Genomic DNA, 23,713 nt, shown 5'->3' on the forward strand with positions numbered 1-23,713 from the left:
TTTTGCAGAGAACGTGACAGTGACACACGAGTGCATGGGTGGATCTGTGTGAAATGGCTGCTTGGCAAGAGATGGTGCCCCTGAGGGCTGGGGAGGAGGAGGAGGAGGAGGAGGAGGAGGAGGAGGAGGAGGAGGAGGTGCAACCAGAGAAGTCACACTGCTGGCCAAGGAGCTGGCCAGGCCAGGCTGCTGGAGCAGCACAGGAATGGCAGGAGGGCTGTCCTGGGATGGTTTGGTGTGGCTGCTGGCTGACCTTGTCCCCAACCAGGGCATGGCCATGCTGACTTGCTGTCACTCTCAGTAGCCACGGGTCCCTGAGTGTCCCCTCAACCTCCTGTGCTGTGCAGGTGCCAGCTTGTCACACAGCTCCTGTGCCAGCTCACCTCTCCCATCCCCACAGGGAGAGCCTGTGCCTCCTGGGCTGTGCTCCTCTCTGCTCTCCCTGCTTCAGTTGTACAAGCTCCACAAAGGAATCCTGCTGGTTTTAATGAACTTTTATAGCAGTCAGCCTTTAGGGTTCTCATCCCTTACCTCGGGGTATGTGGCAGCACCCCCTGACCCAGGTCATTCCCTCCACCCCTCCCAGTTTTCTCTTTAGAAATGTCTGGGCTTCATCAGATTGCTTTTACAGAGCCCATTTTTTGTCCCTCACCACTTTTAACACTTTTTTTAGCTGTGACCCAGGCTCTGGCTGTTCTGTGGTGTCAGACATGTCCAGTGCAGTGTGGGACCAGGCTCTGTCCCTCAGAATGACTCCTCCTTTTCTTTCTCTGCCCCTCACAAGGTGAAGGGTTGGGGTCCAGCTCAACCACTGCTCTAAGGATGCTCCAAGGGTATATTTACCTCCACATGTGCCTCAATTTGCACAGATACCTTAAAACCCAAGATGAAAAACACAATTATCCCTGTGTTTGGGAAGGGCCTAAGCAAACATTCACTCCAAGTGGGAAATCTGGCCATGACCAGGTAGAGCAGGCAGGAGGAAAGAAAAGGGAAGAGGGGAAATGTCACATCTGACAATAGAACCAACAACTAATTAGTGCTGATTGCAAGAAGTAGTCTCCTTCTCCTCAGCAGGTTGTGACACATTTGTCTGTGTTCCAGTGGGAATGTTGCTGGTTTCTGGGACCAGCACAGACTTTCAGGACCTGGCAGCTGGGGAAGAAAAGCATAGGGTCACTCTTGCTCCAGAGTCTAATAATGTATTTCACACATGTCTCTTCACTAACTGGGGCACAGTGAATCTGCCCAAGCCCTGTAAAGGCTTTACTCTCAAGGAGCAGCCTGAAACCTTGCAGGGTGGGTGGCATCCACTGGTGAGAGCAGTCATTGTCACTGCTAGAGCCCTCCTGCTTCTCCCACTGCCTACATGGAGACCTGAACCTTCAGATTCCTGAAGTGAGGGGGAGCTGGCACTGAAAGGAGGTGTTTTATTGTCTGTGCGTGGCCACACAGTCCCAGGTGTGGGATCCTGCCAGGAACCACTGCAGGACAGCAAAGCAGGACATGAACCCTCCCCAAAAGTGGCCACTTTCCTTTGAATTTCCCTCTCTGAACCAGCTTTGCCAGAGCTCAGAGGAATGGTGGAGGTGATGGAGGGTAACCCTGGGGGTTATATGAATGATGTAGGTGATGGAGGGTAACCCTGGGGTCCTGTTTGAAAGGCTGGAGTAACTGAGTTAATTTGGTCACAAACACAGTGAGATCAGCTCCTCAGCCTCTGGATGACTGGATTGCACACAATGCACAAGGATCCACAGAAGTGGATTTTTCTGCAGCACTTGGATTTCTCTTTCTCAGTGCAGATTTTCACTGTCCAGGCCCAAATTACAGAGCCCAGACAATGCTACTGGAGTGCCCTGGGCAGGCCATGGCTTTGCTGGCAACACCAGAGTGCCACCATTCCAGGAATGGCTGAGGAAGGTCCTGGAGCACTAGGGAGTGCAAACTGGCTGCTGCTGCAGAAGCAGGTGAATACATGCCCAAACCAGGAACTTGTAAGCACATCACAGCCTTGAAGCACAAGTTAAAGCCACAAAATACCAAAAAACTGAAAGTCTAGCCCAGCTGTGAGCACGCTCTCTGTGTGCTCAGATTTAGACTGAAAGTGGGATGTGAGAGATGGGATTTACTGTGGTAAGGGGGACTTTCCAACTGTTTTGTAGGCATTTTGGAAAAGTCCACACTGCTAGACCTGTAGCTGACTCTATTTGCCTTTCTGAAGTCTGCCTGCTGTAGATCTGGTCAAGAACTGAGCACTGAAAGTAAACTATGCAATTACTTTAAATATTTTTTTCCTTTGCAAGTTACTTGTAAACCTGTCTTTATTTCCACAGATGTATTTTCCATTGAAGGTATTCATGAAGCAACTCCTGCCAAAAAATTTCAGTGTAGGCCCTGTTTTCCAGAATGATTATTTTAGCTGTTTACTCTTCTTACTTTTGAAGTATGAATGATTCCCTAAATGGTGAGGTATTACTTCTGCTTCTCATCCCAGAGGATTGTAATTTTTTTTAATCCAAAGAGTAAGAAACTATAAAAAGAAAGACACAACACACAACACAGGACCTCTTTTGCAGTATGAACATGGATGACATTTCATCCAGCACACATCCCTTGAACACCCATTTGTACAGAAGGTAACACCCCTGCAAGGAAACATAAAAATGTAAATCTAATAAAACTGTGGAGCCATTTATTATCAGCTGCTGTGCTGGGAGTGGTGGAGTGATGTTGTCTCAGTTACTCCCATTCAAAGTCTGGGACATTGGCTTAAATCACCAATGAGACAGGGCTGTGTTGAGATGTCAGATGGTGAGCTGCAGCAGCTGAGGTTCACAGCTGAACAGATTTGATGGGCTTTTTGCTGCTGAAATGAACTGTCCTGGATGGCTCCCTCCTCCCTTCTTCCCCCTGCAAATCTCTTGGAAGGGTTGGAAGGAGTCAGGGGGGCAATAGCACAAACAGGTACAGGCAAATCAGCCAGAGTGTTTCTATCAAAGCCATACCTCCAATTTATAAACCTGTGTTTCCTGAAGTACAAGGAAATTGGTGGTGGGGTCTTGTTGGATTGTTTTGTTTCTATCCCAAATGTATTTTTCAGATCCCAGCTATCTCAGGATGTACTCTGCTATACCTCAGCAGGATACTGCTCTCTGCCTGCTTTCTTGTCAATGACAGGTGTTTAATAGAGGAAGGTGAAAATTTCACTTGGAAGCCACAAATAGAGACATCTGGGGAGAAAAATGCATCATTCAGATTAAATGTCAAAGTTTTATCTTTTAATAGGCAGATTCATATTTTTAATTAAAATATTTTCATTCCAGCTTTATTTATTTTCTTAGCAATTGACTGGCTAGCATAATTCAGGTAAGGCTGCACAGTCTTGTGCCTTTTTTCTATTTCAGCACCATTTCCTTTTTGCATCTTTCTCTACACCATTTGAGGTTTTGTTGGTCTTCCTAGAAGTCAGAATGGGAAAACAGACTCCTTGGAAACATACAGAACAAGAGAATTTTTGTAAGGGAGAAAGTGGATTAATGGGAGATGCTTCTTCTGTTAAAAAGCGTTCATAGGTGCCACTTCCAGAGAGCTGGTGTCTGATTTCTCTAATGCAAGCTGCCACTTGTAGTCTGGTCAGCAATTGTGCCACGGCCTGTAGGGAACTGAAAAGTTCCAATATTTATTTTTATCCTGCTATTGGCTTATGGAATTTGAAGGTACCTTTTTTAGCCTGCATAACTGTAAATATTGTTACTGGACCTCCCGACCTCTTTTCTATGTTTGCTCGCCCCAATATTTGACCTCCTAACCTGCCCCAGGAGATGGCAAATTCCACAGGCTGATGACATGCTGGATGTGGGAGTCCTGTTACAAACACTTTCAGTTTTGCTGATTGAGCTCCTGCTCATGCTTCAGAATAAGCAAAAAACCTTGGGGACTGGTCAGTTCTCCTTAGAGCCTTCTTAAATCTTGATTGCCTTTTCCTGCTGTCTCCTACATGAGGACAAAGGTCCATTGTTTTCATTTTAGTTACCTGCCTAGCCTGTCCCTGTTGTGTAAGAAATGCTAGGTGGTGCTGGCAACTGCTTCAGACACAGGACCCTCAGTCTATCAATAAAACCTCCTATTTCTGTATTTTATCATAGCCAATTTCATGACTGTTCCTGCTACTCCATCCAGGAGCTCTTTGAGGAGAAGCGAGTCAGGAGTTACAGTGTGCAGTGCACATTCCCTGAGATCTTCCTAAACCCACAGCTGGAAACTTCCAAGAGGATACCTGCTCTGCATTCACTGCTCAGAGCAGGGACTCAAAAGAGGGTTTTAAATGTACTTTCCACTGAAAACCACTTCTTTTTTTCTCTGCCACTGACCACTCCTCCTCTTGCCTCACACTTGTCAAGTCACACCATTTACAGGACTCTCTGCTTGCCTCAGCTATCGTCCTGAATCCTGATTCAGGATTCTGCCAGCTACACTAATTTGTCATGAATAAATGATTTGGGATTTAGATCACTTCAAGAACCATCATCAAAGATATTTGTGAAAGTGATTTTAATATAATGCTGTAAAAATGTTTGATGGCAAGCTTCAGTCTGTTATTATACAGCACAATTGTTTGAACAATGATTTGAAACTACCAAGGCACAAGTAAAAGTTACCAAGAAAAAAACAACAGTTACTGAGATAAGATCCAAGGTACCAGGGCAGAAATCAAAGTTACCACACTACAGGGCTCTGTGCAGTATCAATCACTTACCAGAGATCTGCTGCTGGGAAAAGGTCTCTGCTTTGAGAGGCAGCCTTGAGGGTTGTCACAGTGCAAGGGGAAATCACTGCCATGCAGTCAGGCTGCTTGGCCAGGAGAGCTCAAAGAAGGCTCACTCGGGCCTTTATTTATAGAATAAAGTGGTTGGCTTGCAGTCAAATTACATGTGATAGTAAAGGTATGCATGAGACTCCTTGTACCCACCACTGACTTTGTTCCTTGATAAATGAGTCTTGGAAAAGGTGCTCACTATTCATGTGTTAATCGCATGATTGGTGTTCCCAGCTCATGCCTCGATGCTCACTGGGTCAACTCTGCCTCTTTGTGGGTTTTCAGAGAGCAGATTGAAACTAGAGGAGTTCTGGGTCCATTTACAGCTTATGCTTTTGCATCCTTTGGAGTCTGAACCAAACTAGATCCGTGTGGTTAAGGGGTTTTATTTATTAAACCAGTGGGTGACACTCCCTCTCCTGGAACTGTATTTCCTGATCATGAGCATGCCAGAGTCTGTGTGCATCCACCTGTGTTTTGTGCTGCCTGCTGGCTTCCCCAAGAGGTGTCACAAAGGAAACTTTAGCAGCACAGTTATTCTTGGGGCAGTTGTGTAGTGCTGCACACTCTTTACCCTGCTCTGAAAACAAATGGGTTGTTCTTCTCAGTCCTGCAACTCAAGGAACCTTTGGCCTTCTGGACTTACTTATTTGAGTATTGTAGAGGCCAAAGATGCTGGTGTGATCACTTGTGGCTCTTCACTTAACCTCAAGGTGGGTTGGAAGAGAAAATTCTAAACCAAAAATTTGCAGTAGTTTATAAGATTTTTAATTAGTGATTTTTTTCATCTATTATACCTGGACTTTAAATTCATGACAGACTTGAAATGTTCCATTCAGTGGAGTGATTTAACACACAGGGAGTTAATTTGACTTTTTATTTAGCTTAATTTTCTTGTCCTCTCTTTACCATCAGTTCCTGGCTTAATGATGTCTATATTTTTCGCCTTATTGTCTAGTTCTAGGAAAAACTAATATTTATCTCTCCCTTAATAAAGTCTTAATAAAGTACATTTTCACTGTCATAGCTACCTGTGCATCTTCCTCCCTGATTGTGTCTCTTATTGACCATAGTTACTCCCAGGTCTTCAAAAGTTGCTCTGTACCCAGTATCTCACTGGGGATGCATTCTACAGGTTTGGGGAGTCTCAGTCCTTCTTTCTAGTTAAGGAACATTGTCCTGATTATTTTTAAGGGCACAAATGTTACCATTTTAATTTCTTTGACATGGGCTGAAGGAAAAAAAAATTGTGACCCCAGAGTGACTTCCCACTGCCAAGTCTAAGGATGATTAAGACCATTTCAGACAGAAAAATCAGCTGGAAAGTTTGGACTCTTATGCCACCTGCTCAGGGCTGGAAGCTGTGCCCTAGGCAATGCTTCATATTCTTCCCTTTACAGTCGTGTGAAGTGCAGATCTGGACTTGAACTTCTGAGCTTTGATGGGTGTTTGTGATCTGGGCTTTTGATTTGTTTCCTCTCTTTTCCCAGCCCTTGGGTAGTTGCCCTTTCTGAAAGCGCATACTGCACACAAGAAACACCCTTCTCCAAAAACACAGACACTCAGAGTAGGAACACAGAGAACTGGAAGAGCTTCACCCAGAAGTTTTGTTTCTCTGTAAACCATACATAGCAAACCTTGGCCTCTTCACTCCCTCACTATTTGCTGTATTTATTTCTTTTTCTCCTCTCCAGATTGAGAGTACTTTCTGCCAAACAGAGAAAGGCTTTGTGAGATGAGGGACAGATCAGACTTATGCAGCTTGTAGAGTATGTGCTGCCTCCTTCTGAGGACTGAAGACTAATCTCTTCCTCCTCTACCCTTCCTTCCCTGAAAAGCATCTCTTTTCAGTAATATTCCTCTTCTAACCCTTATTTTTTTTGAGAAAGGTTCATAACTGCACTTGGCAGAACACAGCAGACATCCTGCCACTGGTTTTTCTTCAAATGGGAACAGAGGAAAAAAGCAGAACTGAGTTTTCAAAGGAAATTTTCTGCCAAAGCTGAGGAGCAAATGATAGAAGCTGTGGATGTTTCCCCCAAACTGGGGCTCTTCCCTCCCGCTCCCCCCTCTCGTGGATATTTCCCCGAGGCAGACTCACGTGGGGATTGGTGCTGTCCCTCTCCGAGGCCATCCTTGTGTCCCCAGGTCTCTGTCCCAGCAGCCGGAGCGGAGCGGAGCGCTCTGTGCTGCCGGAGCTCGGAGCGCCGGGCAGGGCGCAGCTGCTGGAACAGACCCGCTATTCATGTGCCGGCATCCCGCCCGCCCTGGCATGGCCTGGGGGGCGACACAGGGGGTGGCAGCCGATTCTTCATTGTCCAGGCAGCCCTGGAACAAGCGGCCCTCTTAGACTTTCCATGACACTCGTGTTCATGGCATGTCTGTGCTACCTCTGCGAGCCCAGCTAAGCTCCATGAGCTCACTTGGGCAGGGACGCGGTGATGCAGCCAGTGTACCAAGAGGTTCCTGGCATGGGCTGAGCAGCCACAGCAGCCATCCCAATCTCTTCCCTCTCTCCTTCCCTCCCTCCCCAGCACACAACAGAATGGAAGGATGAAAAACCAAAAGGCGAAGGAAAAAAGTCCACAAAGTTGTGCCTGCTAGTTGCTGCTGCTAAGATAGTGTTACATCTGAGAGAAAATTCACACTTTATTCTTTTAACAGTCCCTTCTTCTCCTTTTTCTCCCCAGCCAAAATGCCCTTCCTTTTCCCTCTCCAACAATTTTTTTTAGTTGAATTTGATATGTCTGGTCTTAGCTGAAATGAAAACTTCTCGCTGAAGTTAAAAACAACTGTGAATGACACTGGAATGGAAATGTGTGCAGCCAGAATCAAGTCACAGTGTGGAAAAACATGTTGTTATTATTATTAGGTGGGTTCCTCAGGCAGAAATATCAGCAAAAATTCTCTAGATTTTAGAGAAAGTGCTACTTTGTGCTACTTGCAAATCGGGTAGGCATGTTTGGCTTTTGAAGGAGAATTCCTGTAGTTACAGTAGCATAGAAAATTTATGGTAAGGAATATATTCTGTTTAAAGAGTTCAGCCAAATGTGTGTTCTAATACTCCAGCCTGCCTAAAAGTGCTGACAAGTCTGTCAGTAGATGATCCTGTTGCATTGATGCTTCCCAGCAAAAGGCCTCATTTTGCAGTGAAAATACTAGTGCTTAGTACTGCAAGTTCATTTCAAAATGCTGATGAATGTAACCTCTCTGCATTCCTCTTATACAGCTTTTTTTTTTTTTTTTGCCTTTTTTTTTTTTTTTTTTTTTTTTTTCAATGTACAGATGTATGAGCTGAAGCAGTGAGATGTGTTTAGGGACTGGGCTAGTGTTACACGGGAAAAGAGGGCTGGGATACAGCTCATTTCATCCTGAGGATTTGGCCTAAGGCTGAAAGCCCATCAGGAACCATTAGGCTGATTCTGTAATCAAAAGCCACCACCAAGGTTCCTGCTTTTGAATGAAAATTGAGGTCCCTGCTTCTTGTTATCACTGAAATGATTGTTTGAATTCTGCAGGGAAGTGCAGGTGAGAGGAAAGAGGTTACTCATTGCTGCTCTCCAGCACATGTTGGCTTTTGCCTTTTATTTTTCCATAGTATAAGAGCATTTTAACCCCACATGCAGCCATCTGCTGCTGTTGTTGACTTGCTGGCCTGCTAGGAACCTATATGTTAACTAAAATTCTCTGTGAGTATACTATTGCACAGATGCTAATATAGATAGTTACCTGCTTTAATTTACTTTTTTTACTGTGGTCTATAAAAAGATGTTATGGTTAATCAAGTTATAAATATATGTTGTGTATTAATAGATAATTTACCCTGGGTGGGTGCCAACAGTATTCATTAAGGCATTCCTGGAAAGTTAAAAGGGCTTCATCCTGTACAGGTCCTTTGTGAACAGGCTTCCAGCAAATAGCCCATGAAAGCTGGCCAAAGTTTTTTTGAGTTTCTATATAGCATAAAACCAACTACAAAATATTTTCTAGTGGTCAGACAGGAATGAAGTATCTATGAATTTATTTAGTAGATGAACAAATATTACCAATGCACAAATTTCATGATATATAACAATGTGTCCTTTTGAAACTAATTTTTCTGACTATATCTAAATGCCATGCTAGGAGCTTTTCCTTTTAACACACTCTCCACAGAGGTATTGCAGAGAGCAGTGATCTTCTACTATGCCCTCAGAGTAACTACAGAAAAATCAGTCAAAACTTATGGCAAGCCTTGTAAGTCCTTCAATCAAACCAGGTCCTCACTGCCCTCTCCCAGGACAACATGAGAGTGGCTTTCTGCAAAGTGTGCTAGTGGAAATGGCTGTACCAGCCTCCCTGGAAGTCTCAGGAACCAAACACACTAAAATGAGAAAACTCCAAATAATAAAATTACTCTTGGAAATGCTTTGTCTATGTCATTAATAGCAAAACTCAGAGCCAAAAAAATGTGAGAAGAGAGGAGAGTGGGTTTATTTTAAAGTGGGTTTTAATAGCTGCCCAAGAAAGGAGTGCCTCAATGAACACAGTTATTTAGATATATTTGTTTCTAAATGTGATTACAAAGAGCCACATTTTCCAAAATATCTTTCCGGTAACTGTTAATTATGATGCAAGAATGCACAATTGTAATGGTCCAAAAAGTCAGGCACAGAACATGCAGCCCACAGAACATGCAGCCCATCTAGCCACAATTCTAGAAGGAATTGTGTGACACGAGGAGTAGCACTCACCAGTTTTAGATTAAGCAGCCCCTGAACTCCCTTCTTTTGTGTAACCTAAGTGGGACACCTTTGCAACCAGGCTGTTCTAAGGGTGTTAATTGATTGGAGAGTCTTTCTGGTACAGCTGGAGCAGAAATGGATGGCATGGGGGAAGAGCAGTGCTCCCTGAAAGGAGGGTGGGGAGTATCTGGGGCATGACAGAAAACGAGTCCATGATTTTCCTTGTGAGATCAGCCCATGCCAGCCAAGAGCAGAGGGGAGGCTCAGTGGATCAGCCCCACTCACACATGGCAGAGTTGCTTATTTGCATCCCCATCCTCTTCCCCTCCTTATGCCAGCCCAAGTGCTTGTGCAGCCACCCAAGAAACCAGACAGAACTTCTTCCAGATGGAAGGAAAAAATAAAGTTGCAGGCTATTTTTCTGGCTGGGATCAGCTCCCTGACCTGGTTCTGCACATAAGTGAGCAAACACTTCCACTGGCAGCAGGGAGGGCGTCCGGTGGGAAATGGAAAAAGCAGCTGGGAGTGGAGGAGGGTGGGGACGGGCGGTCCCAGCAGCGCTGCCGCTGGATGCGAGAGCGCAGCCCGGCAGGGCTGGTGCCTCCCTGGGGCTGCCTCTCTCGGGCAGCACGGGGAGAAGAGCTGGAATCCCTGGGCTGCAGCTCCATCCAGCAGAGACACCGGGCAGCAGAAAGCAGCCGTGCTCAGGAAGGCTGAGTTCTCTGCAGAAACTGCTCTCCCCCCATCTCAGGATTGTTGCAGCACTTCAGAGAGTATCCGAGATGGCAACAGTTTCAGGAGGACATCTGAGCTTCTAACAGGGAGACTTCACTTCTTAACTCCTGACAGGCCCTCGTCTTGTATTACAAAAGTGGGTTGGGTTTGGGTTTGGGACACTCCTTCTCCACCCTGTAATTTTGGGTGACCTCTGCTCCATCTCAGGGAACAAGAGTGCTGTGGGTGCATTCACCTGACTGCCTGGGAAGATAAGAACACAGCCTGACCTGTTCAGCCTTACAGAATGAAAACCAAGAGGGATCCTGATGCCAGTCACTGAACTGGAAAACTCCAGAGAAATGGAAAAGCAGGAACTAATTAATAAACTGGCCAAGAAAAAATGCTGGGTTAGAAAGTAGAGGAAGGTTCTTGGCTTCACCTGTTAGACGGGAGGGCCACAGAAAACAGCCCAGTGTTTGGAAGAGAATAATCTCAGGGAAGGCTCTGGAAGCAAGGAGAACACACGTGCAAGCAGTACTTCTAAAATTCTCCCAGAGGGTGAAACATGAACATGTATGTCTCCAATAAATCATTAAATTTTATGAAAGCAAGGCTAGAAAGGATATTAAAGAGTCACCCATCCCTTCTCCAGCTCCAAGCGCGTAGCAGGTCAGGCGTATCTGCCCTGTTAACACAGATGTTGATCCAGCCTGCTTTGAAAGTGCTCCAGATATGTTGATTTCCAAGGCAACCTATCCCAGTGCTTCAGTAACACCATTCCAACAGTTACAAGTGGTTTTGCTAATACTTAATAAAAAAAAAAAGGCCCTGCTGCAATTTTAGCCTGTTATTCTTACCCTCTCCACGTGGGAGAGAAGAGATTATTTCCTTCCTCTTTGCTACAGTTGTTTACATTTTTGAGGACTGTTATCATGTCTCTGTTCAGTGTTCTCTGTATTTAAGAAAACAAAAATTCTTTTGCTGTCTCCTCATAGGCTATATTTCATAGGTCTCTAAGTGCTGTTGCTGCTATCTGAACCCTTTCCTCTTAAATTATCAGAGAGTTTTGGACTGTTGGGAGTCTGCCTTAACACAGGTGAAAATGGTCATGGGGGCAAGTGGGAGAAATAATAGAGGAATAAATTTCTGTGTATTTGGATTGATAATGGGAGTCAGGGGCAGAGACTGTAATTTTTGAGGGGTCTGACTGAGTAGTAGTTTTCTGTTTGTCCTTGAGAGAAAATCACTATTTTCTTCCAGAAGGCCAGGACAGATTCTAGACAAGAAAAATTCTTTTAGCACTCTTCAACTTTTTAAAATATCGTGGCAAACCACAGTGAGAGTGAGAATAAAGGGGGATCAGGTTGTAAGGAGACCAAGGTCACCTCCTGAAGCTCAGGTAACTGACTATTGATGATTCCCAGAAATCCTAGCAGCCCAGACTTGCTTTGTCTGACAAAAGAAGGATGTGTCCCATTTGGAGAAGAGTTTTTAAAGCCTCAGTGTTCTTTCCTGGTTGCTAGACTATTAGATTTTTTTTCTCTCTTAGTCAAAAATCTGCACCTGGAATGTAGATTAAGAATATCAATTAACTCTGGCAGAAGATATCACTACAGAAAGAGGGAGTTTAGTTTGACTACAGCCTGACTGGCAGTTTCTTGAGCTCTTTGAGAGCTTGAGTGGACAAATAACTCCCATGTCAACCCTTATCTTCAACACGGGAAGGTGTGAGAGGTTAGAAAAGGGTTATGTGCATTCCAGCACACACCCCCTCTTTTTAGCAGCTCAGCCACAGCCTACAGAAATTACAGGTTGCTTCATGCTCTCTTTGTCTCCTTAGCTTGAGACAGACTGATACTTGAAACTTTTTCAGCACCAGTGGGTCAGGAGGCACACAGGTGTGCCCCCCTCCACACAGCCCCCATTTCATGATCACTGTTAACATTTGAGTGAGCCATGCACAGATTTCTGAGTTCTCCACTGATTACCAAAACATTTTCCATTTTACTTCTGCACCTAAAACTTGCTGACACCTAAACTTCCTCATGGATATTTCTACTGCCTGCAGTGCTTACGGCCTTGGTCCATATCTGAGCTTGGCCTCAGCAGTATTTCCCAGCCTTGCTGTGCCTGGCAGCTTTGAAAGCCATTTTCCAGGGTAAATCTTGGAAAACTCATCTAATTAAGAGTCCCTCTTATAAGCTACTTTAATTTTTTTTTTTTTTTTGAAAGTCCCTGAATCTGCCCCTTGGGAACTGGACAAAATAAAACTTCCTCTCTTCCCCCTTTTTGCTTGAACAAAGTCTTCCCTGAGTCTGACCCTGACAGCAGATCTCCCCAGGAGCACATTTTGCATGCTGTGAACAAATGCTGCCTGGCTCCCTGTGTGGCATTTCACCTGTAGGACATTTAGCCAAGGACCTAGAACCTGAAGCTGAAACAGAGCTGGGGTGTTCACACAGACTAATTATTCAGATGGCTCTGATGTGCTTCAGCTGGAGTTGAAAGCATTTTGAAAGCAGGAAGGGAATAAATCCTCTGCAGTGAATGACTCCCAGATTCCTTCTTTGGCATCCTCCTTCCTTCCAGGGTTCACCTTCATCTCTCCACCTACAGCCAGAGAATTGACCCAGCAGTCAACCAAGGGGTAAATCTGGAAATGGTGAGTTAATGGCATTCCCTTCTGCCACCTTTGTTTATTCCCATCCTGATGCCCCACATTAAATATAAAAGAAACCTTCAGCCTTGCTTACTCTTTCCCCTCCCCCATCTCTGCCCTCCTGACAAAGTTTCCAAATAAACCTTGAAAGCCACTATCAGTTGTAAAAGGTCTAATCAATGAAAGACACCGGAGTCAGTAACATGAAACCCTTTGCCTCAAGATCTCAGAGTTCCTTCCTGAACTCCAGCCTTTAAGGTCAGGCTTTCTTGCTGCTGTTTGGCTCCATGCTCATTGAATGCAACGTCAAACAAGGGGCAGCCCCGAGCAGGTTATTCCTCTGTTTACAAAGCAAGCAGCTCACTGAATTCTGCCAAAGCAGAGTTTAAAAGGCCATCCTCACCTAAAGGGACAAGGAGAAAAATAGGGAGAGATTTTTGTCCAGCAGGACCTGGAGCATCATTTTCAGAGGGCTGCCTTGTCCCCTGAGAATTGATGAGCTGCAGACAACAGAATCAGCAGTGACTGCAAGGCACTGAAAATGTAATTTGCAAATAAGTGTTTTAAAAGAAAAGCATGTGGAGGATAAATAAAGTCAGTACATCCTACAAAGCCCCTTTAAATCCACAAAAAGTCCCCTTGACTACAGTGAGCTTTACAGCAGCTCTGAAGGGAGACAGGGGGAGATTCCATCAGTATTTGAAAGAGGAGGGAGGAGGGAAGTTGTTGAACAAGGTACAAATATGGGTAGAGTGGGTGAAATAAAACCAGCAGCACCTGACAATGACAAACATGAAATTTACTGATGTTTTGGCATGGTGGCTCCAGGAAGAGGAAGGCCCATGTTTTTACAATGGTTCTTGTTGTGATTTAGCTCCGAGAAGTGTACAGCAATCAGGCAAAATAGGTGGTGGGAGGTGGGATTAGGAAATTCAATGCAGTAATTGGATTTATGTCTTGAATGTACTTTTGGGTTTTTCCTGTGGGGTTCTGAGGGCAAACAGAATTTTTCAGGCTCACAAGTGGTTTCTGTACAGACATTTGTGCACACATTTTTCCTCCCTGCTAGGGTCTCCCTACAACAAATGGGGACTGAGAGGTTTTAAAGTCTGATGTCTTCAAACAATTTTGTCAACAAGCAGCTGGGATTTGTTTACATTTTAAAGACAGTCTGTTTAGTTAAATTGCCAAGCGTTACAAGTGTTGTGGTTATGGCAATTCCTCAGGTCAGGATCAGAAATGCAAAGTGCAATAATGTATATTATTCAGAAGGTTATGTTACTGAGGAGAACCCACCCTGCAGTCAGTGGAAAGGCTTTCTCTGTCTTTCAAGGGCTTAAGAGAAAATACGTACTGATCCAATAACTACATGCAAAATATATATTTATTTTCCGTCAAACTGGATTTTTTGTGCTGCAAATTGCAAATCAAATACTTGTGCTTTCTCTGGTTTGATGGGGATTTTACAGTACTTGGTGCAGACACAAGTGCTACTAAAGCCTTTCTGCTGTACTTTGTCACTTCCTCAGCATTTGTGATATTTGTGAGGAGCTCTTTTAAAGATATTTTGCAGCAAATTTTCCCAGTGGGATGGAAGAATTTCAGGCCTGACAGTGAAAATCACTGGTCTGTACAGTTTTGATCCAGAATCAGACACAAGTATTTCACTGGGGTGGTTCCAAAGGCTTTGCTGGAATCCCTCTGATTTACACCCATATGAGATCAGCATTAGGCCCCAGTGTTTTCATTTTTCATTTGTTATTCTTGGCCCTAGTGTCCTTTACCACTGTTGAATACAATGTTCCTAAAACACCAGATGTGCTTGTGAGATGAGGGAATGTGGCAAAAAAAAAATAGATTGCAGAGATTCACTAAATAACACATGATCTTCTTTTGCCCTGTGGTCTGAATTCTGGGCTTTTACACCAGTCTAACTGCATTTATTTCTACAAGACTGTTTCTGATTACCATTGGGAAATGAAGTTGTAAAATCCTTCCTGGCCTAAGTACTTAACAGGATCATTGCATCATGCTCAGTATTAGCTTGTACAATGACTGATGCTCAGTATTATTTGGTAAAGATTCTGGATTTCAAGTCACTCTGATAATATTTCAATCACAATATTACTGACTGCTTTCAAAGCATGATGGGGTTTAGTGCTCTTTCATTACTTGCTTAGGGCTCATATTATGTGCTTGGAGATCTTAAGTAATATAGTTATTACACACAGTTCAGTTACCAGTTATCACATAGTTTATACCAGTTAAAACTGGTGGGAGATCCAAATCTGGCCCAGTATCCAGATTCCTTTGATGTGGTAGGAAGAACAGGTTCAAATCTGCAGCGTGCTGGCCACTCCAGCCTCAGACAGCAAAGCATTAAACAAAGTGCTGATCTTCAGCTGAATGAGTAATGTGACCAAACAACCCATCTGCTCCTCAGCCTGCACAGCCAAGCCCTGGGAGCTCAGGGAAGCTGGGGCTGCCTGGGATCACCTGCATTATTTTGTGCTTGAGTATGAGACTTGGCTGCTACAGCCAACTACTCACAAAGTCATCTGCTTCCAAGCTCTGAGGCATCCTCACTGATTGTTGAAGTTACAGAGAATTATTTTCTCATGCAGGCAGCAACAGTAAATTTAGTACTTCAGAGCAATGTTTTGTTCTCAGTTTTACAGCAATATATTTGGAGCAGAGCACTTGGAGTCAGAAATTCACCTCAAATTAATGCTGGTACAAAGGATGCCAGCATCTTCTCCAGGGAGCCTCCTTCTGCTGCACCCACTAAATCACACTGAAACCCAGCAATGGGAGCAAGTTCAAACCTTTCCCTGTGTGTGCTTGAATAAAAGTATTGGTGTGTCTAAGTGTGTCCATCCTAGCTGAGACATCAAGGCAGAAGAGAGGAGGAAAAGGTGCTGTGCTTGATCCCAGACTTGATTGCCAGGGCTCCATGATTGACTAATGCTCTGGCAGAAAGCAGAGCCCTTGTGGTAGATACCAACTGGTGGGATTACATCTGCACAGTCATCCATTATGTCTGTTTCTATGGGCACAAGTTCTTCTTACAAGGGACTCAAAATGCAGACAGGGTCAGTCCTTTTTCTCCTAAAAAATAATAGAAAATAGTGTTGGCAGCATTTTCCCCTGAGCCAATCTCCAACATGTTATTTAGCAGACAATGTTTTACATGGTGATGCTTTAAGCTCAGAAGTAAAATCAGGGATTTAGCTAATTGTGTCAGTTAAAATTCTGCATCATTTTCTTTGTAAATCTCTTTGCTCTTGCTAAACCTCTGTCCAAAACTTATTAAGAACATGATATTCAGTACTTTATGTTTAGATCCCTTGTGTAACACTTGCTCTCTTCCTCTTATCCCAGGGGTGGCTGCATTGCAATGATGAGTGAAGTGCTCTCTGTGGCTACAGTAAATAATCAGGTGGTGAACAACATTAGGTGCTTGGAGATCTTTGACCAGAGGATAGATACAGGATAAGTCAGCTGCTCCTTGGCAGGAGTGTGTGGGGGCACTGGATGATGGGCAAAGTGAGAAGGCCAGGTGTGCTGACAATCTAACAACATAAGCTGAGGATTTACAGTCACTCACCCTTTCTTCTCTTTTCATATTCAATTTTGTAGGATCACAAAAGAAATTACATTGCTACATACCCTTACATAAGTTAAAGGTGTCAAAGTCATTAAAAAATTAAGTAATCTCTGTGAAAGAAATACTTCCTATTTTCACTGTCTTACCCAGTGCATTTCACCTGCGATCTGAGGGATTAGTTCCAGGATTGACACCACATCATATCTATGTTCATGCTAAAATATCCTACTACTGTGATGGTTTTGTGACACAGATTTTTTTGACAGATGACCAAATACCTCTCCTCCAGAAGTGCTAAGGGCTTGATCAAAACACAATGAAAGTAATGGAAACAATTAGTGTAAGATAGCCCCAGAACTTTGCTTGTGCCATTTCAAATGTCTGCTCTTTATGCTGTAAATCCTCCACTCCAGCAGGTTAATTATGTATCAGTATTCAGTATTCCTTTATGGATGATTGGGATGCTCCTCAAAGTAGTAAGCAAAGGCAAAATAAATATATGTTATTTTTCAGTCCACCATCCCATGCTTAGTTCTAAGTGAATTTCATGCCTGGAAAAGTGTCAGGTTGATGGCTCAGGCTCAGGAGTTCTCCTTTCATCTGCAAACACTTACTCCAGCAGCAGAACAAAAGCCTTCTCCACACTGATCCCTGACAGCACATCTTCAAACTGCAGAGACTTCAAATGGCAGGCCCTTTAAGTCCTTGATCTGTCTGGCAGCCTCTGCAACAAAGGGGCAAATCTGTGATGGGGCTTTTTATGGCACACATCTCTAGCAGAAACTCGACTGGGAGTCTCAAATTGTCTCAGAGATCAGAGCTGCCTAATATTATTATGCACTGCTGTTCCAAATATAGTTCTGATTAGATTATGATAGATAAAACCCCACAGAAATGGCTTAGAATGCTAACAGTTTATTTTGGAATAAACAGAATTTTTTCCTAGTGAAATCTATCATTATGTTAGAAAAAAAATTCCTCCCACAGGATTTTTTTTTTCATGCCCATTAACTAATATGAAGAGTGGTTTGGTTTGTTATAATTTTTACCAAAAAAACCCCATGCAGTGGAAGCCAAGAAATATGATAACAAAAGCATTTCTCACAAACTTCTCCAGTCTTGTGTAAATGGTGACCAGGCTACCCAATTATACCAGGCATCTGTGCCTGCCCATCATGTTGGAACTACAAGCTTACCTTGATCTGAGGCAGAAGAGAATCACAGTCTTTCCCAGTATATAATCCACAGCAAATTGAAAGCATACTGGGGATTATGAGTTAGCATGAAAATCCAACCATCTTGCTTTTGGATGTCTGAAACAGGATTCCAAAATCAACAATTTATGAGTAACTAACTTCATCCTGACTCACTTGGGTTTTTTTTTTTTTTTTCTTCTCATTATAGTAGAATTACTTTTTGAAGAGTAGATCTTCTAAAACTGGTATATAAAGGAATTTTTCCTGTCAGACAGCACCTGGCCATCTGAATGAAACCAGCATCCTTGGAAACTGGTATTTTATCCAGCTCACCTGCAGACAGAGGCTCTGAGCCTTCACTGCCTGTTCCCTGGTTTGGAACATCACCACCAGATGTTTTCCCTCAGCACACAGGGCTGCTGGCAGCATGCTTCCCTCAGTCAGGAAGGTGAAAATGGGAGAAGAAAGTGGAATAGCTTTACAAGCAGCTTGGATGGAAAGATGCTGATAGAGGAAAGTTCCTGTTCTTTACCATCATAGGACAGTCTTGCCTCCTGCCAGCTTATGATAATGAACATCAAGGGCACTTGCCTGACAGTATCTCAATTTAAGACTTTTTCCCCATAATGAATCAAAGGCAAGGAACAATTCAACCCACCAAATAGGAAAAATCCCTGTCGTGCTTCTTCCCAGACAGAGCCAGCCTGTTGGATACCCTAGAGGATGGGCTGCCTTTGTGCTGGGCTGTCTGTGTCCATCCCCCCTCTGAAGCACTGCCTCTCCTCTCCCCTATTTGCATCTCTCAGCTGGGACCCGTGCCCTTGGGCAAATTCCCAACACCTGTGCACTTGTCATTACAGAGCTGGACCAGCTGCTTCTGCCAGCCTCTGCCAGGGCCAGCACTCCCTGCTTCCAGCAGCAGCCAGGGGAAAAGGACAGCGTGTCCTTCTGCCAGCCCCACCTAAACCTTCACCTTTCAACAGCCCCAGAACAGACAGGGGTAGGGACTTTGCCTACAGAGAGGGATGATGCCACCAGCAGCACTGGGATATGGAGCATCTTTGTTGGTATCAGCAGCCTGCTGTGTGCTGCCTCACGTGTGGACTAGGGTGTGACAGCAATTAGCTTTTCTTTGGAAGCAATGGGAAGAAAAAGAGAAATTCCACTCACATCACAAGATTTTATTTTCAGGGTTTTTTTGGCCATGCCTTACTGTATCTGTCCGAGGTTCTCCTGTGTTCTAGCAAAACAGAGATCCAAAGGATAATAAAAACAATGAGAAAATGGAATCACAGAAATGTAAGGAAACAATATGGAGCACAATTGAAAAAACAAATCATGTTTTACACTTACAAATTCCCTCTCAGACTAAAAGCTAGCCAGGAGTACTTTCAAGGAATAGGCAGAAAGCAATTAAATTAATTGCCATAACCCACAAGCACACATCATGTTGTAATTGATAGGTGACTAAAAACTGGCAAACAGCACAAGGACAGCCCAATTTTCCAAGGAAACGACATAGTAGTCAGGCCTTTGATTTTGAAAATGTTTTTTATGAGTTCTCTACCCTGTGAGCTGCATGGATTTACTTCAGAGGGTTACACAAGCCTAAAAGCCTTTGAGCTTTGGACTGTCTGTACCAGAGTTCTGAAAACTTCTGATTGTTTCAAGGATCCATTTTGTTTGAAATGTTTTGTATATTTTAACTGGTTCATACCTCTATAAAATTTCCACTCTTTCCTCAGTTTTTTCAGTACAATTTAGGAGCAACTCCAGAGAAGTCTGCGGTGCTTGTTGTAAAACCTGCCTCACTGAAACACTGTTTTTTTTTTTTTTAAAAAAAGTTGTTTTTCCAGCAGCATTGGTATTTCCTCCTCCTCCCCAAGCCACCTCACCTTTTTCCAGTCATCTATTCTTTGGACTATTATTTTAAGTACACCAGTAACAATATTGATGTAAGTTCAGTCCAAAGTGCTTAAAATCATAGAAAACCACAGGCAAACTCTCTGGCTTCTTCTTTGTGCTCCATGAGGAACTGTTAGCACAAAAGCTGATAGCTGATAATGAGCAACCCTATGGAGAAGGATGATGGAACACTGAGCTGTTTTTGCAGGCTGATCCAAAGTATAAGGAAGTTAATGAATGGCTTTATACTTCAGGCTCCAAGATGATGGGCTGGTATCAGGTTTTAAGAGGATGGATAATAAGCTAATTGTTCTGAACAGATAACAGCAATTTGCAGCTGGATGGGTATAATAGGGCATTCATTCTAGAATGGTTTTTATGTGCAGTAAAGCTTTTTTTTTTTTTTTTTTTACTCTTTTTAAAGCTATTTACCAAGGAATTGAATACAAGAGAAAATTAATAATTTTGAAAGAGCTGAATTTCTGAACTGGGATATCCTACCTGCACACCTGACAGCAAATTCATCAGCTGATTGAAAGAGTAGCTATACTCCAAATGGTTTCAGGATGTACTGTGAAGCATTGTGTGCTGCAGAATTATCTACAAAGATAAATACAAATTTAATCAGAATGAGGAAAGACCCCTATTTTAAGCAGAAGGATCTATGGCCTTTGTATCTGTAAAAAATAGAACAACTGAAAAGGAAGGTAATTTGATACCTTTATGGAAATAAGAGGCTCAGATATTTAAGTCATTTCTGAAGCCAAAATGGCAAGCCTGAGGCCTGGCACTGGCTGCAGCCTGTGCTCCCCTGCAGGCAGCCAAAAGGGATCTCCAGCTGCAAGCTCAAGAGTCCAAGATAACAATCTCTTGGAAATGTTTGTGCCAAGAAGTGTGGCTCCATTACTGCTCTCCCACTAATGCAAAGGATAATAGAATCAGAAAGATGCAGGTCTGGAAGGGGCCTCAGTAAGTCCTTTAATTGGTTTCCTGCCCAAAGGCAGAATGAACTGTACTTATGCTATTTCTGGTAAATGTGAGTCTAACCTGTTCTCAAAGGTCTCCTCTGATGGAGGCCTTGCAGGCTCAGAGCAGAGGGCAGGTGGTGATGATACCCAAGGTGGGAAAGCAGGATGGAAAGGCAGAGAGAGGTGGAGAACCAGTTAACCAGGAGGAGCTGGGTGCAAGAGCAAGGAAATGTGATAATAAGAAGCAAAAAAAAAAAAAAAAAAAGGGAAAAATTTCAGCTATAACATCTATAAGAAAAATGTAAAGAATGTGGAGCATAGGACATAAAAGCCAGAGCAAGGCTGTTTGTCAGGAATTAATTGAGGAAACCTGGATTACATATGAGAGGGAGTTAGGTAAGAGGGGGAGGACTTGTGCAGCAGGAAAAGTGGACTAGTGCTGGAATCCTCACACATTTTATTTTTTGATTTTTAAAATAATGTTATTCCTCTTGTTGCTTAACCAATGATCCTATGAACATTCATGCAGTTGTTACCTTGAATTCTCTGCAGACACCCAGAGCACACTTCCTGAATTGCTGTGATCTAGAGGTGATTACAGTGTCTGCTATATCCATGAATAAGGGTCTCATTGTTAGCACTGAAGTGTTTCCATATAAAGGTGAGAGCACATTATAGTCAAGTGTGAAAGCCTAGCTAGAGACATGAAGTTCTTTTCTGAACATCTGTCAAATAATGCTGCCACTGAGAAGCTGCTAGACCATTAGGGAGAACTTCCTTCTAAGATAAAATATTTGATATATACATTTTCACAAGCAATTTGCATCTGAAAACAGTAGACCAGAACCAGACGAGGAGAGGAATGTAGAGAAAGGAGGAAAAAATGGAGGCTGAGCACTTCACTTGGTATAAATTAGCTTGCTGTCTGTAGAAGATGACATTCTCCATGACAGGCTGGAGACAAGCTGCAGAGGGCCATCCTCAGGACCTTGTTGAGGTGCTGAATGCCTCTACAACTCTAATGTGGTTCAGTCAGCACATTTAGGAGAGGAGAACAGGTGTCATTCTACAGCAGAGGTTAAACAGGGTGTCTGGTTAGGCTGTGGTGAAGATCCCTTTTGGTCTTTAAGGCCATGTATCCCAGAAGGTCCACAATGGGTGACCCCATTCTCAGCCTATACCTGAAATGGAAATTTCCTCAGAAGAGCAAGTGCTGCTTCAGACACTTGCATCCCACCTAAGCAGAGCATAGGTGGCTCTGAGGAGCCATATGGCCTTTGTTAGCACAGGAGGCAGATGGAATTGGGAAGAGATTAAAGCTCCATAAAAAGAATTGAAGTTACAGCACACAGTATGTGGCTATTCATTATCACCAGATATATTGTCTTGACACTGATTGCATACAGGGGTGAAAATCTCTACCAGGTAGTATAAATTAAACAGGTTTTACTTAGTAATATAATTTTCAAACCCACGTCAGCAGAAACAGAAGCTACATTTACATTTTAGAGAAACCTTCTAAGTCCCTTGTCTTAAAGGGGCTGCAGCAATAACTGTGCAGAACTGAGATGCATTAGAGGTGCCCCAGGTGTCAGCAATGACAGAAGCTTGATAAGAATGCTTATCTTACTTCCAAGTAAAGAACAGTACCATACTACATCATCAGCTCTAGACCAAATCCCAGATTCCTTCATGGAGTAATGCTTGAGCCTGGAATGACACTGAGGAGCCCTGAGTAAGAAAGGAGGCTCTGTAATATCTCTGTGTGGGGCTGGCTGTCTCGGATGTAAGGGGCTCCCTATAACAGAGCTGTGCTCTGCAGAGACAGGATAATACTGGTGCCTTTGTGCAGGTGGGTTATGCTAGAGAAAGTCAACATCTGGTTCAGGTGTCAGGTGTTGAATACATTAAATGAGTGCAGCAGAATTACATGATTACTCAGGAGAATATTGCTGAAATCATAAAAAGCTCCAGCAATGAGGCAGAAACTCTAATAACTCTGATGCAAGTATTGCTTTCCTGCCTCTTCTCTGTGCAACACTGAAATGTCACAGCATGTTGGCCAGCAGGCAGGTACACCACCACAGTTCAAGACCTTCTGTCCCTGTCTTTCCTAGAAAGCTTTAAATCAACCGTATAATTCTAGTTTCTCCTGGCATGAAAACAGAGTAAGTGGTCATTCTGGCCACCACAAACCAGGGGGTACCTGTTTGCAGAGCAGCCAGGGCAAGCCTTCCATCCCTGCTGGTGAAACCCTGCCTGGATTCCACCCCCATGACTTCACTTGTGAGACAACTCATGGTTGCATGTATTGCTCCGAGGCCAAGTTTGAGGCAAGAGATTCCTTCTGTGTCTCCAGTGTTATTTTGGTATATTTTATTTGGCCCAGAATTTGGGAAAACAAAAGGGAGGTTTTCCGTAGGGAGTGGAATGAGGAGGCAGGAAGGGCTACCATATTTCTCCAGACGGAAACTCCTACAGTGTTCGAGTCCAGCACTGCTGCAAGTGTCAACAGATCAAATGTGATACAGAAGGCCCTCTGCCAACTCTTTGCTACTGCAGCAGCAAACTGGGAAGAAAGCAGGAACTAATATCCAGTACCACTGAGTGAGGTTCAGTCTCTGCTGCACAAGGATGGAGCAGGAAGAAATTAGTAACCACCTTCTCCTTTCTGCAGTGTGACATTGGCTTGCCCAGGGCCCCAGCAGGACAGGGCTGACCCAGAGAGTCTCACAGCCAGGCTCTTCAGGCCATCTGCTGAGTCAGGCATGCTGGCAGCAGTTTCTGTGGTAGCATCTTAATATGTGCAGTTCTTGTCCCAGCTGCTGCCTCCCGAAGAAGACCCCTAAAAATGAAGGTGCCTCCAGAACACCACAGAGAAACTGTGCCCCCTCGGTGCCAGTGGGTGTCATTCAGACCAATAGCTGCTGAGGGCAACAGATTGAGCAGTAATTAGCTGCTGTTAGTCATCTTCTTCCCAAGTACGAGTGGGATAGCATTTGATTATTTCAACACAGTTGGATGTGGGAGGGAAGGTAGGCCTGGAAACATTTTCCTGACAGCATACTTCTCAGCTCTTTTAAAACACCTCTCATGTTGACACTCAGCACAGCATTTC

At 43.7% G+C, this 23,713-nt stretch overlaps 1 protein-coding gene across 1 annotated transcript in view; it reads right to left on the reverse strand.

The window, feature by feature from the left end:
• NINJ2 (ninjurin 2) overlaps nucleotides 1-7,016 on the reverse strand; it is a 50,451-nt gene extending 43,435 nt beyond the window's left edge. Inside the window, exon 1 of the mRNA XM_018919770.3 lies at nucleotides 6,921-7,016. Within this exon, the coding sequence (XP_018775315.1) occupies nucleotides 6,921-6,953 (33 nt within the window). The 5' untranslated portion in view covers nucleotides 6,954-7,016. The remainder of the gene's footprint in view (nucleotides 1-6,920) is intronic.
• Between the last annotated feature and the right edge of the window lie 16,697 nt (nucleotides 7,017-23,713).

This window comes from Serinus canaria, chromosome 1A, assembly GCF_022539315.1.
Source record: "Serinus canaria isolate serCan28SL12 chromosome 1A, serCan2020, whole genome shotgun sequence".
Lineage (NCBI taxonomy): Eukaryota > Metazoa > Chordata > Aves > Passeriformes > Fringillidae > Serinus > Serinus canaria.